General features: G+C 43.9%; 1 protein-coding gene across 1 annotated transcript in view; it reads right to left on the bottom strand.

The window, feature by feature from the left end:
• LOC144770732 (sialic acid-binding Ig-like lectin 13) overlaps nt 1–14,197 on the bottom strand; it is an 847,291-nt gene that overhangs the window by 173,826 nt on the left and 659,268 nt on the right. The window contains exon 7 of the mRNA XM_078655470.1: nt 6,318–6,376. Coding sequence (XP_078511596.1) covers nt 6,318–6,376 — 59 coding nt within the window. The remainder of the gene's footprint in view (nt 1–6,317; nt 6,377–14,197) is intronic.

The following is a 14,197-nucleotide window of genomic DNA, read 5'->3' as shown; positions in this document are numbered from 1 at the left end:
GGACATCAAAGCCATGCTATTGCAGTACAGCAGTTTTGGTGGCAGCATACCTGCAGTGTCCAATGGAGAAGGGAATGCGTGAATCCAAAAGGATTTGGTACCCAGTTATATGGTGGCTAATGACATTGATAAGAGGCTCTCAGCCTATGAAATGGTTCAATGTTCCTCAGGAATACTGGGGGAGTCGCATGTGGAGGTACATGCCCCCAGTGGGAAGGGGCACACTCCTGACAGAACACTATAGGTAGATGACCATAAAACGGTACACTCAAATGAAGGCCATACTTATCAACATATTTGGGTTGTCCCTTGACAGGTGTAGACTGAGGTTAAAGAGCAGGCACAAACACTCCGCACAGACCTGGGTAGACTTCCTAGATTATTCCAGCAAGGCAATGAAGGGCTGGGTGAGAGGCAGCGGTAGATGATTTCACTGAAATGTACAACCTAATCATGAGGGAGCACATGCTTGATGTTTGTTTTCCAGAGCTGCACCAACATCTAGTTGACAGAAAGCTGATTGACCCCAGGAAGCTTGCCAAAGAGGCAGATCTTTGGGTCAGCATCAGTGGTTCAAGAAGGTATATGGGGGAGACTTCCAAAAGGGTGGTCAGGGTTCCCACCAGCGGATAGAGAGGGAGATAAGAATAAGGAGTTCCCACACGGCCCCCAAAACCGTTTTCAAAGGAAAGGGTGCCTTTCCTAATTTGTGCAACAATAGTCAGGACAAAACCTCCAAGTGCTATGAGTGCTATGATTATGGGTATTACAAGGGGGATCCCAAATGTCTCAAAGACGGCACAGCCTCATACATGAGGTAAGACTCCAGGGTTGGCAATTGTATTGATTGGGGAGGAGTTTGTCTCAGTCAGTGGGGAAGGGAGGTGTTAGAAAGGCGGTCCCAGGGGAGGCAGAAGATGTCTGACTGACCACCCCTAGGTCCACCCCTCCGTCGAGAAGTAGCCGAGCGTTAGCGAGGGGCCTCCTGGGTGAGGGTCCCCTCCTAGGTTCGTACAGCAGAGTAATCACACCACTACAAATGGATACCACACAGGAGGATAAATTCTTTAGGCTTTTATCAAGAATAAAAGGTTGTTTGTCTTCAGCAACAGGTACAGGCAGATCGAGAGATCTGAAAAGTCTCGTAAATAGGGGACAGGGTAGCGGGATAGTCTTTGTCCTGAGGACGGAAGGGATACCCTGCGCACAGCTCTCAATCCTCGAGCCGGGGGGTTCCGAGAGGATAGGCCGCGGCAGCGCCAGCAGGCCCCAAAGATGGTTCAGCGAATCTGGGCCGCAGCAGCGACAGCAGGCTCCGGAGATGGTTCAGCTAAGATGGACCGCGGCAGTGCCAGCAGGCTCCAAAGATGGTTCAGCTAAGATGGACAGCGGCAGCGCCAGCAGGCTCCAAAGATGGTTCAGCTAAGATGGACCGCGGCAGCGCCAGCAGGCTCCAAAGATGGTTCAGCTAAGATGGACCGCGGCAGCGCCAGCATGCTCCAAAGATGGTTGCAGGTTTCAGGAAAAGGGAGTTCGTCTCGGGCTCAGCCGCGACAGCGTCAGCAGGGCTCTCGACTCCAGGATACAACTGCCATCCTACTCCGGGTCTGGCCCAGATATAGGACTGGATTCCTTTGATGTCCGGAGCCTCTCGCCTGCGGGTCAGAGGGGCCGGGATGATGGTGTCCAGACACCCAGCAGGGGGGTGGAGCCAGCGCCCAGGGAGGCTGGAGGGCGATCGATACCAGGCGTCCGGGGACGACTGGAGGGCCATCGAAACTTCCCTCCTCCCGGATCCGTTGAGTGGCCACTCTACCACCCGGGGGGATCTTAGTGCCTCGATGTCGGGGCTTCGCTGGGGCCTTGGCTGGGGCCGAGGCCACGTGCTCGGGACGTGATGGTCCAAGATTTAGTCGGACGAGGCCTCTTGTTCGTAACGTGATGGGCCCAGGATGGAGTCGGGCCGGTAGGGTTGGGGATGGGCTGGGCCCGCCATGTTCCGGGGGAGGAGAGCGATGGTGTGTCAGGGGGGTTGCTCTCGTTGGTAGTTCGTGTAAGGTCGGGCCAAGGGGCACCCGGGGTCTGATGGAGGGCCGTTGTCGTCCTGGGCCCGCTATGCGGGGAGGGTTAGGACCACGCCGTGGGGCCGGGTCCAACAGGAGGGTGACAGTGTAGTTAATCTAGTGTCCCTGGGTAATGTGGGGAAGTTGCCTAAAGAATTAAAATATATCAAGAGCCGTGCACTGCTTTTACACTTGTCGTGTGGGTAGGTTGATAGTTTTTAGGTGCACTTAGGTATCGCCCATCACCCTCGGGCGAATAACTTGAATAGAAAAATGCGTGTGATCAATGGATCATTGATGACATCCCCAAGGCACTCAGTCTGGTGTATTCCTCCAAATAATTCGCATAAAAAATCTATATAAGTATTCAAGATTCAATCAGTATTTAATCTCTTTCCATACATGGTATTCATTAATTTTTCGAACGTGATATTCCATTCATATCAACATGTTTAGTAACTGAGAAATGTTTCCAGTTCAAAGATGCATTCCAGTTCAAAAAATGCAAATTATTAGACTCTGCTCCAATGCATTTCGGGCCATCGCCCTTCATCGGGGAGCATCTACAAAATGAAGACAATAACGCATTGTAATAATGATCCTAGCTTTTTCCCGGCTTCTGTTTCAAAGCCGAGTGAACACTTCCGGTTTAACCTGGCTGATTCGCGGCATCGGAAATTCATGAATAATTCACGAAAAATTAATGAATACCATGTATGGAAAGAGATTAAATACTGATTGAATCTTGAATACTTATATAGATTTTTTATGCAAATTATTTGGAGGACTACACCAGACTGAGTGCCTTGGGGATGTCATCAATGATCCATTGAAGTTGCCTAAAGCCCATTTGGCTTCTAATACTGTAACGTATAGGCAATTGGTCACCACTAATAGGCAAGGAGTTGAGGCTCTGAAGGACACAGGACTCAGCATGGCTATGGTAAGGAATCAGCTTGTGGCTCAAGAGCAAATTTTATCCAATCCATGTAGTAGCTGACAATTGCGAGGGTCACTATCCAGTGGTCCTTGTTCCATTTGAGTGGGGGGAGGTAGGTTTTCTGAAAGTTGTAGTGAGCCCTGCCATGCTTGTAGGCTGTTTGTTAGGGAATGACCTAGAGCACACTCCCTTGAAAAAAAAGTGGAGATCAGGTCACACCTGGAAATGTTGGGAGTACCTGAGTGGGTGTGTGTAATGAAAAAGTCGTGCTGCCAAGAGAGGGATGGGAAACAGCCGTGGGAAACCAGCACCCGAATGTCTTCCAGCTGGGTGGATGGGGCACCAGAATAGGTTGCGCCGAAGCCCACTTGAGAAGACATTGTCTCCCTTTGTGACCTACCTGAACTTGCTGGATGGCAAGTAGAGGGAGGTCCCACCAGGGCGGAGTTTTACTAGGCACGGAAAGAGTGCCCAACCTTGGAGGCCATGAGGCAACAGGCTGAATCCCAGGCAGCGGTGAGGCCTTTGACAGTCACCACATGTATTGGAGGGAAACCTCCTGTATAATTAAGCAAAGGCACCTGTGCCTTGGGCAACACAGGAACTGGTAGTTCCCCAGTGCTACAGGGTATTCTTCATGGGGCTGGCTCATGAGATACCCCTGGCAGGACATCTAGGGTAGGAAAAGACCTTTGCCAGACTTGTCCCTCACTTCCATTGGTCTCGGATGAAGGCTTCCTCAGATACATTTTGCAGGACTTGCTTGACGTGCCAGGCCAGCAGGAAGACAGAGAGAAGCTGGAAGATCCCCATAATCACTTGCCTGTCGTTAGCACCTTCTTTGAGAGGGTTGGTATCGGCTTTCTTGGGTCCATTGATCCCCAGACAGCTTCTGGCAACTGGTTTATCCTGGTACTTGTGGATCATGCCACAAGTTACCCACAGGCCATACCTCTGAGCACTGCAACTGCACCTGCAGTGGCTAAGGCCCTAATTAGGATTTTCACCAGAGTAGGATTCCTCAAGGAAGGAGTGTCTAACAGGGACACCAACTTCATGTCTGCATGCATGCAGCTTACGTGGAAGGAATGTGCCACTATACATTTCCACACCCTACCATCCATAAACCAATGGGTGTGTTGAGAGATTCAGCAAGACCCTCCACTGAGGACGACCCATTGCCACTGCTGCGAGGATTTCCTACTGAGCAACTTCTGCTTCTTGCTTCCTCATTTCGGTAGACCATCTCCGATAGGTGGTTGTAGGTGGCAAAGCATTAGTACCCAATCATACTCTCTTTGTTACTGGCTAACAAGCTGTACCACTTGCAGCAGAGCATTTTAGAGCTTACCCTTTGGACTGCACATGCCTCAGGCTAATAAAAAGCTTGAGGGGTCTCATTAATTACCAGCTCATTCACTATCAGCCAGTGTGATCCTATGCAATTAGACATTTGTCTGACAACCTCAGTACAGTCGGTATCAATTAATTTTAAGTAATAAATAACAGTGAGTTACCATATGAAAATATATTTTTATCAAGATGTTGTATTTTCGGTTCTCAGATTTGAGGACAACATATTGTTGATTCTGTTTCCAGGAAGTTTATGCTGTGTAAGTAAAGACAATTTCATCATACCCTGCAAAGGTCGGTAAGAAGTGTAAATACACTCAAAAGAGTTCCCTAGGTTGATTGTTAAACAAAACAACCCTTGCCGTGCTGCAGGATGGACGAGCACACACACACACACCGCACTCTCATTCTTCTAATATTTATGATGTTAATAAGGGTCATCGTCTGACTACCATGGATTATTTCTAAAGTACCAAAATCTGCATGTTATGCTCAGTTTATGAGGAGATAACTCTGAGCAGACAATAACTATCAGACCCAATAATTTCTGAACACAAGTGCAATATTTTTTGCATTAGACGCTGGGCCCTAGAATTTGATGTATAGTTGTCTCTGGATCAATGGCGGCTCTCATTTATCAGCTCTACAACCACACTACAACCTACTTGTTTTCTGGTCCATTTTTATTGTTCCAAGAATGAATAAGTATGCACTCTTGGTATAATGAAAAAAAAATGCAGACACACTGAGGGTCCAACAACAAACTGAGGTAGCTAGTGACATTGTCTGATTGCTGACTTAGGAGCATGAAGGTGCCTGCACCAGCCATCAGGGAGACTGTTTGTGGCTGGTGGAATCCCAGCACTGTGAGCATGTCAGTGTGACTATGAGTGAGAGTTAAAGTGAGAGAGAGTGAGTGAAGGTGTGAGTCAGAGTGAGTGAGAATGAGTGAAAATTAGAGCAAGTATGTGTGTGAACTAATGTGAGTGAGTGAGGGAGAATGACAGTGAGTGTTACTGTGTACGAGACTGATTGAGTCACAGTAAGACAGCAATTCAGTGAGAGTGAGCATTTTCAGGACTGAGTGAGACAGAGTGGGTCAGAGTAGAATGAGTGAGACTGCGTAAATTAGTGAGACCGAGTGAGACTAAATGAGACAGATTGAAAGAGTAAACATAGTGCAAGAAAAAGCCAGAGAGCCCTTCAAGATGCAAGACATACAAAGACATGAATGAGCAGATGCACTTGCTTTCTCTCTCCACATCCCTTACTCTTTCCTCCAGACACAGAGCATACACTGACATGAATGCAGTCATGCAGTTAGACCAAGAAAACACCCCACTATTCTAATGGATCTTTCCTTTCCTATTAAGCTGTCTCTGCTCTAATCCTGATTCAATCAATTTCTCCTCCCTTCCACTGACTGGGTTGCATCTTCATACTGTGGCTCCCCACTGCAAGTCCGCTGCTACATTTATGTGCACAGTGATTGCCAACACATCTCCAAAGACATTGGAATGCACTGGCATCATAGCAAGCCTTGCTCTGATGTCTAAAAATTTACATGATGAGAGCCAAGCTGCAACAGTGCCACATTGACGTCAGTTAATGCATTAAAATGAACACATCTTCGACTAGGCTGACCTCAGGAGGCAGACGTCAGCACCTACCGGGACCCTATAAGGAAGCCAGGCGCCCACCACCCTGGCTTCCCTACTAGCTTTGCCACTGCTAATCGGTTTCATAGCTGCTGTTTCTGGTGATTTTATTACCAGTTTCTGAAATGTATGAGGTTAGCAAGTCCTGGGGGCCAGAGTTCAGAATACTGTAGCCAATAGACAGACCGTCTTTGGAATTTAACATTTTGATGTGAACAATGACAGGGTGTGGTAAATATTATTCATGTCCTCACATTAATGTCCTGGCTGGTGACTGACACTTGTGAAGATTGTCAATAAAACAACGTTCAGATTAATACCTGTTGCATCCTCAGCATTTATGTGTGGTGTCCTGGGAGGATCTGTAACACAAAACCAGAGCACGCCCTTGTAATTAAATTGTATAGAAGTCGTTTGTTACATATTTTTCTTCATGTTTGCTAAATTCTCAGATCAACCTTTAGGTTTATTGAGGAGCTGGTGATATATCTGACAGTAGAGGTCCTTGTTGCACAATCACCAAAAATACAGCTTAAAGTGCTTTTACAAGCCAGGCAAGCTTTAAGTAAAAGACTAACATCAAACATCTGCTTCTGCACAGCATTGTAATTGGGGTACCAAATAACACTAGTCACTGTATACGATACCTAATTCCATACATATAGATGCCAATTGGCAAGTGTTTAACAATATAATTTAGAACTGTCAGCAAAAATAGTGTCTAGAGACTTTCATCTACTGTGTGCAAATCTAGAACTTCAGTAGTAATGTGACAATGCTCATCATTTCATCAAAACATCATTCCTCAGTCTGACCAACATTAATAGTGTTTAATCCTACAGGCAAAAGGGGGTTGCAGTGGACCCTGCACTCTTGACCGAGATAGAACTGGTTAACAGAATGCTGGCCGTTCATCAAAGCAGCAGAGTTAAGGTGGAACACTTCAATAATTATCAGTCAGAGTGTGAATGCATTCACTGGACAGTAATTGAGGAAAGCCTCTGTAGTTTCTTGTAAGGGGAAGAGCAAACTTTAAGTAGGGGTGAGTGTAAGTGGCGCAATTCTCTTTAGCATAATTACTCGCAATTACTACAAAATTACTCCTAATCACGCACAATTACGTGGGAAGCCTAATCCAGAATGTAGTACTATATCCATATTGCAATTCGCTTTTCCTAACCCTTTTCATTTTGTCCAGCCATTCCTGCAATGTCGGAACTTGTATTGAGAGCCAGTTCTGCAATAATAAAGATCTGGCCACAGCCATTATAATAAAAATGAGTTTGGCTAAATTACTTGGGAATGTACAATCAGGATCATATCCAAACAATAACATTGTTGTTTTCCACGGAACTGATAACCTACAGTAAGTTTGTAAGAAACCAATAATCTCTTCCCAAAACTGCTTAATTTTGGTGCAAAACACCATAATATGTGACCAATTGGCTTGATCACAATTACAATGTCTGCAGCATATGGCCAACGCACTATTATACATTTTAGCAACTATCACTGGTGTACGATATAATAGCCATTTGCTGAAATACACCATTCGACGCCAATTAGCACCCCTCAGAGTACAGAAATTAAACTGATCAATGGTTTTCCATATTTCTGATGAAACTATCAAATTTACAAATAGCTTTAGAGGTCAACTCTTCCTCCCGGCTTTGCGTCAGACACTGTTTCCATGCTCCAGGTTTCTTTACCACATTATTAACAAAAAGATCTAATACGAGATTAGGAGTGGAGTTCAAAATGGTACCTGGATCTAATTGCACCAACATAGGATGAATTAAGTTAATATAGGAGCCAATTAACAAAAAATTGCCAGGGTTCCTACTTAACATCTCGTTAGGAGTGAGCCAGGTTCCATTGACCAGAAAATCGGCTAATGTTTTAAAGCCTACCCGGCCCCAGTTTACTATAACAATGAAGTCTATTTTAATCTTTAAGAATGAAAACACGCCAGATAGAGGAGTTAATAAATGAAAGGGAGGAAGAGAGTATCTCTTAAGCATCGCGTCCCGCCGCTTAAAAAAACAGTTTAAGATCTTATATCGCACAAATTTGGGTGATTTTGGGACATACAGAGGTGAAGGAATTTGAATTTCTGAGCATATCAAACCAAATTTTTTTTTTATAAAAAACCCAGTTGTTGAGTTTATCTTCTTAAATCTCTCTAAATACTGCGCAAAATAGGCATAGTAATAATCTTTCAAATTTGGTAAAGAAAGACCGCCATATTCAGTTTCTGCCGTTAAAGTCCGTATGTCTGATCTGGGAGTCTTTTTCGCCCAGATAAATTTAGAAAACATCGATTCTATTTTGGAGAAAAAAGTACCCGGCAAATAGACTGGCATTGATGCAAATAAAAAATTAAAAAGAGGGAGAATTGACATTTTAATTAAATTAATGCGGCCTAGGATAGTTAAAGGCAGAGGGTCCCAACGGGCAAACATCGATTGAACTTTTTTTATTAACGGAACAAAATTAAGTGTATATAAATCCAGAATATTGGAGGTGAACAGAATCCCCAAATATCTTTTTGGATTTAAATTGATACAGCCTTGCAAATCTTTGTGTAAAACTGGGTCTGCACCCGCACAGACCAAAATTTCGGTCTTTTTTTTTGTTGATTCGATATCCTCCCAGAGATTCGAACTCTTCCAAAATTTTTAAAATATATGTCTGTGATTCCAAATCAGGTTTAATATTTGACATAATATCGTCTGCATAAAGTTTAATTTTGGCAATGGAAGGAACAGGTGATGCGATCTGGGGGCAATTCCTAATAGCAATGGTTAATGGTTCAATAAAAAAAGCAAAAAGAATGGGACACAAAGGGCAGCCTTGCCTGGTGCCACGTTGCACTACTATTGAGCCTACTGATACTTTATTAATAATTATGTTTGCACGAGCGCCCCCGTACAAATTTTTTATCAGAGTAATGATAAGTTGAGATATGGCAAACTTAGTTAAAATAAAAAAAGAGTATCCCAAACCACTAAATCAAATGCTTTCTCTGCATCTAAAAGTAGAACCAATGCCTGTTCCCTACGTGCTTCAAAATAATCTAATGCTTCAACCAAAAAGTGTGTATTAGTAAATAATTGTCTACCTGTTATAAAACCGTTTTGATCAGGATGGATCAAGTCCGCCGTATACTTATTAAGACGAAGTGAGATCAGTTAAGTAGTTATTTTATAATCTGAATTTAATAAAGTGATGGGCCTGTAAGAGTTCGGATCATTAAATGCTTTCCCTTTTTTTTAAAAACTAACAACTGTGCCTTCATGAAAGGATTCCGGGACTTGCCCTCCTTGCAGCATTGAATTCAATAGTAATAAAAAAAGATCACTGAAGGAACTGAGAAAAACCTTTAAAAATTCTGAAGGGAAGTCATCGGGGCCACAGGCTTTACCTAATGGAAGATTTTTTACAGCTTCTTCTAATTCTACTTTAGTAAAAGGTTTCTACATAGACTGCTGATCTTCGAAAGATAGATTTGGAATTTCATATTGATCTAATAATTCCAAATCTAATAATAGAATTTATTTCACCCTGATCACATGTATCAATGCGAGTAAGAGGGTATTTTAGAGAATTAATCATATTTGAGGCCGCCTGCTCTTTAACTTGCCAAGCTAAAAATTTCCCTGAGAAATTACTCTCTTCATACACCTTTTGTGATTATTTTCGAAAGGCAAGTTCACTTTGTTCATAATAATGAGCGCTCAACGCTTGTTTGGCTTCCCTCAATTGATTTACTACTGCACAATTTGGTTGGTGATAAAGGCTTAAAGTAAGATCTTGAATATTTTGAAGCAAAGAATTCCTAGTACTTTTTATGGCATACCACTCAGTCGCATCTTTACTAATAAGAATACCCCGTACGAAGGCTTTTAACGAATCCCAGATAACATGAAGAGGGGCAGTACCTAAATTTCGATCATTGAATTTTGATATCTCTACCTTTAATGCCGATACCCACTGCAAATCCTGTAAATAAATTTTATTAAACATCTATCTTTTCGGAACATTCGTTAACTCTGCATAGTCAAAATTAATCACCACCATGGCATGGTCTGAAAAGCCATTATGGTAAAATTTCTGGGAGCTAAATTTAAGCTGTCTAGAAGATAGAAAAAAATCTATACGTGATGAAGATTTAAACCTGCCAGACCAGCAGGTATACTCCATTTTCCGAGGGTTTCTCACACGCCATGGGTCACACAATCCAAATAATGATATATAATTTAAGATAGTCTTAAGAGATCTGGGCTTAGACTGTCTTTTGGATAACGAGGTAGAATCTAAGTTAGGGTTCATAAGTATATTAAAGTCGCCATCTATAATGATGTCTCCACCTACTAATAACAGAGACTGAAACAGGGTATCATAAATCTGGGGATCATCCTCTATAGGAGCGTAAAAACAAACAAAAGTGATTAAAGAGCGATGATTTTTAAATTTACAAGAGGCCCAGCACCATCGACCTAAGGGATCATTTTCAGACTGTACTATTTCAATTTCTAAATTTTTATTCAAAAATAGAGCGACACCGCGTGGTGAACCCATGGCACATGAAAACCCCCGGAAGGAGTCCCACGCTTTAAACATCTCAAAATCCTCTTTTTTAGAAACAGCAATATGAGTCTCAGGAATCATAATCACTGTAGGATTTTCAGTTCTAATCCAAGACTCTATTGCTTGCATTTTTCTAGCGTTATTCAGACCATTCACATTAAAAGATATCAGTTTCAACCCCATATTCAGCGACATGATACATAATTGATTGCAGAGATAAATATAAAAGTTTGATCCCAAACAATCCCAATTTACACATGCATATGCCAAAATATGTGCCAGAATACCAAAAAAGTAAATTCTTACCAGCTACCGACCTACCGAGCACAACTTCAATTTTTCCATATTTTCCCCCCACCCCCCCTTCACCCGTGGCCCTCCTACTACTACTCCCCACCACGCTTGCCACTGGGTCTTACCCCCTACCATAGAGGTGTCTTGGAATAACACCCCGTGTCCTACCAAGCCCTCCCCCTCCCGCTCCCTCACTCCTCCACCAGATCCATCAGATCTATAGTAAATTTATAACAGTCATTTGTAAGAAAAAATCCCAACAGAGAAATAATGAACAAAGGATATACATCTATTCAGGTGTCATTTGGCTAAGCAGATCATTAGCTGCATCAATATCCGTTAACAAATGAAATTTGCCTTTAATCAGCACCTTTAACTTCAACTGTTGTGCTATAGAGGCTTGTGCCCCTTTAGCTTTAAACAGGTGCAGCATTTTTTACAAATTCTTTTCTGCGTTTTGCAGCAGCTGCGGACATGTCGGAAAAAATCCGACATTTTGTTGTAGCATTTGCTGCAAATTGGCCCTGTTTTATGGCCCTTGACAGAAATGTCTCTTTAATCCGGAAGTCAGCAAAATTAACCAGAATGGTACGTGGAAAAGAGGCATTCGGAAATGGCTGAGCGGGCACACGATGAGCTCGGGTGATTGTCAAATCACCTTTAAATTCCGGAATAACTTAGTGTAGTATAAAAGCAGTGACCCATTGAACCATGTCCGAACCCTCAATTCGCTCTGGAACCCCTACTATTCGTAGATTAGATCTACGATTATAATTCTCCAACTCATCAAGCTTGGATTCCAGGGCTTTAGAAGACTTATAGACATCTTTAACGTCCTTTTGAAGTCTGGGAATGTCATCTTCTAAACTTGAAATTCTGGCTTCAACCTCCTGAAACCGAGTTGAAAACGAAGAGATAATATCTTCAATTTTGTCCAGCCGGTTTTGAATCTGAGCAAGCTCTGTCTTCTGAGATTGTTTAACTTCACGGATCTCACCCAATATCAGGTTAAGCATGTCCTTAACTGATAGTTTCAATGTATCAAAGCCCGTTGCCCTAATAGTCTCAGTGTCTATGGAAAGGATGCGGCTTGCCAAATCTACTTGTTCCATCCCATCTCACTTTTCAACACCTGCGGCCTGACCCACCTGGTTATCAGCTCCATCCTCTAAATCACTGACTACTGCTGCACCAGGAGCCATGCTGAGGTATTTAGGGCGAGCTAAACCAGAGGTGGACCGGGTGGAAAAAGGACAGCTCAACACGGACTGATTGTTTCTAGGCTCAAACAGTGGGAACTGCTTTAAAGGTTTATTAATGGATGTCACCTTCAGCTGTACTCCGGTATCCACTGCTGGCACAGAATCAAGTTGACTAGAATCAGTTTGAAGATTTTCCAGTAGTGGAGTGCCCCCCAAAGTATCTAAGGGAGACTCTACAGTCACATCAGTCTCTCCCTCAGAGCTCACAAAAGAGGCCTCCGCCCTGCCTTCCAATTGCCCGGCCATTTTAGCAAGTGCGGCCTCCTCCTTAGCCTGGAGATGCCGGGCTCTTGCCTTAGCACGTGCGTTTGTTAATTTGCCCATCAACGACTGCAGCTTTAAACTAAGTTTTTAGAAGTAGAAGATGGTTGCCGGATGTAAGCAACAGAGCAATGGCTGCAGAGATAAAGCTTAGTCCCTGCTTGTCAGCACGCTTGTCACACCTTTTGGTTTTAATTCCACCTTGTAATTAGCCACCCAAAAGTAAAGCATAGTGGCAAGACAGTGAGGCAGGATGGGAGATGGATTCCAGTTCCAAACTCACAATTGCTGCCAATGTAACTGCCTGCTAGGAAAGAGCCGCTATCAAGCCAAAGGTGAGTTCCATACAAAAAATGGCCCAAGTCTCTTGAGTCGTTGTCACCCCACGAGAAGAGTCTCTATGTTCAGGAAAGGATTCATTAAGGGGTCCGCGGCTGCCGCAGCTTACGGGTTACCGATCTATTTGCAGTTAAACCTGGCACAGTGAATTCCAGCAATATCGATATGAAGCTGCATACCGTGTGCCATGTGTTGTATGCCGCGAGCAGTTCCGGATCCCCTCTCACCAATGGGCTTTTTGTCTCAGAGCATCCAGTGCCTAGGACCCACTCCGCAGGTTGATGACTTAGTACCACTTGTCAGCACGCCATTAGTTGTTACACTCTTGTAATTAGGCAGAAAAAGTAAGGTATAGCAGCGAGGCAACAGGGCAGCAGGACATGATGGATGATGGGAAATGTAGTCCAGTCTATAAGCGCTGCCAGTATAACCGCTGAAAAGAAACAGTTATAGCGTGAAGCAAATCCTGGCAAATACCGGCAAGCTACTTGTTCTGCTCTATCACCAAAGCCCAAGTCTCTCGTGTCGTGAAGAGCACAACACCACGCGTCTCGTGGACTCAGTGGACTCAAAAGGAGTTCGTGCACGCTAAGATCCGCTCAGTGCACCAGCCAACCACAGTTTACAGGTTTGCAGATTTCTTCCCTTTTACGCTGCGGTGCAGGTAACGCCAAATAATGCCGATACAATAAGGCGCGGCAGCCCAGACAGCCCAAACAGTCACCGGAACCCCTCTCACCGATGTTTGTATGAATTTTGTCTCTAAACACCTCAGGGTACCCGGTAATCATCGCGGGCTCCTCCCGAAAAAAGTTTGGAGCAATCCCGGGCCGAGAGCAACATCAAAGCTTTGACCAGGCAAGACGCAAATTCTAGCATAGCGCTTAGATCAGCAGCGGATAAGCAGATAGCCTTGAAGTCGTGATTAATTTTAATATACCCGTTCTTCTATTTTATTTAACTGTTGCTTTAGTTGTACCTTGTTTTTAGCGCCCCTCACTTGCTCCATAATCGGCTATCACCGCATTTCGCGGGTCCTTCTTCCCTTGCTTGTAATTTAGGTAGCGCCATCTTGGGTGTAATTTAGCACGGCAGCGCCATTCAGGGCAGCGTGCTAGGCGGCGAGAACACACAAAGGTATTTAAAGCGGGCTGGAAGAGTAAGTAGGACCTTTGACCAGGCAAGACGCAAATTCTAGCATAGCGCTTAGATCAGCAGCGCATTTAAGCAGATAGCCTTGAACTCGTGATTAATTTTAATATACCCGTTTTTGTATTTTATTTAACTGTTGCTTTAGTTGTACCTTGTTTTTAGCGCCCCTCACTTGCTCCATAATCGTCTATCACGAATTTCGCGGGTCCTTCTTCCCTTGCTTGTAATTTAGGTAGCGCCATCTTGGGTGTAATTTAGCACGGCAGCGCCATTCAGGGCAGAGTG

Source organism: Lissotriton helveticus, chromosome 7, assembly GCF_964261635.1.
Source record: "Lissotriton helveticus chromosome 7, aLisHel1.1, whole genome shotgun sequence".
NCBI lineage: Eukaryota > Metazoa > Chordata > Amphibia > Caudata > Salamandridae > Lissotriton > Lissotriton helveticus.
The sequence above is the reverse complement of the archived record's forward strand: the minus strand, read 5'-3'. Positions and strand labels throughout refer to the sequence as shown.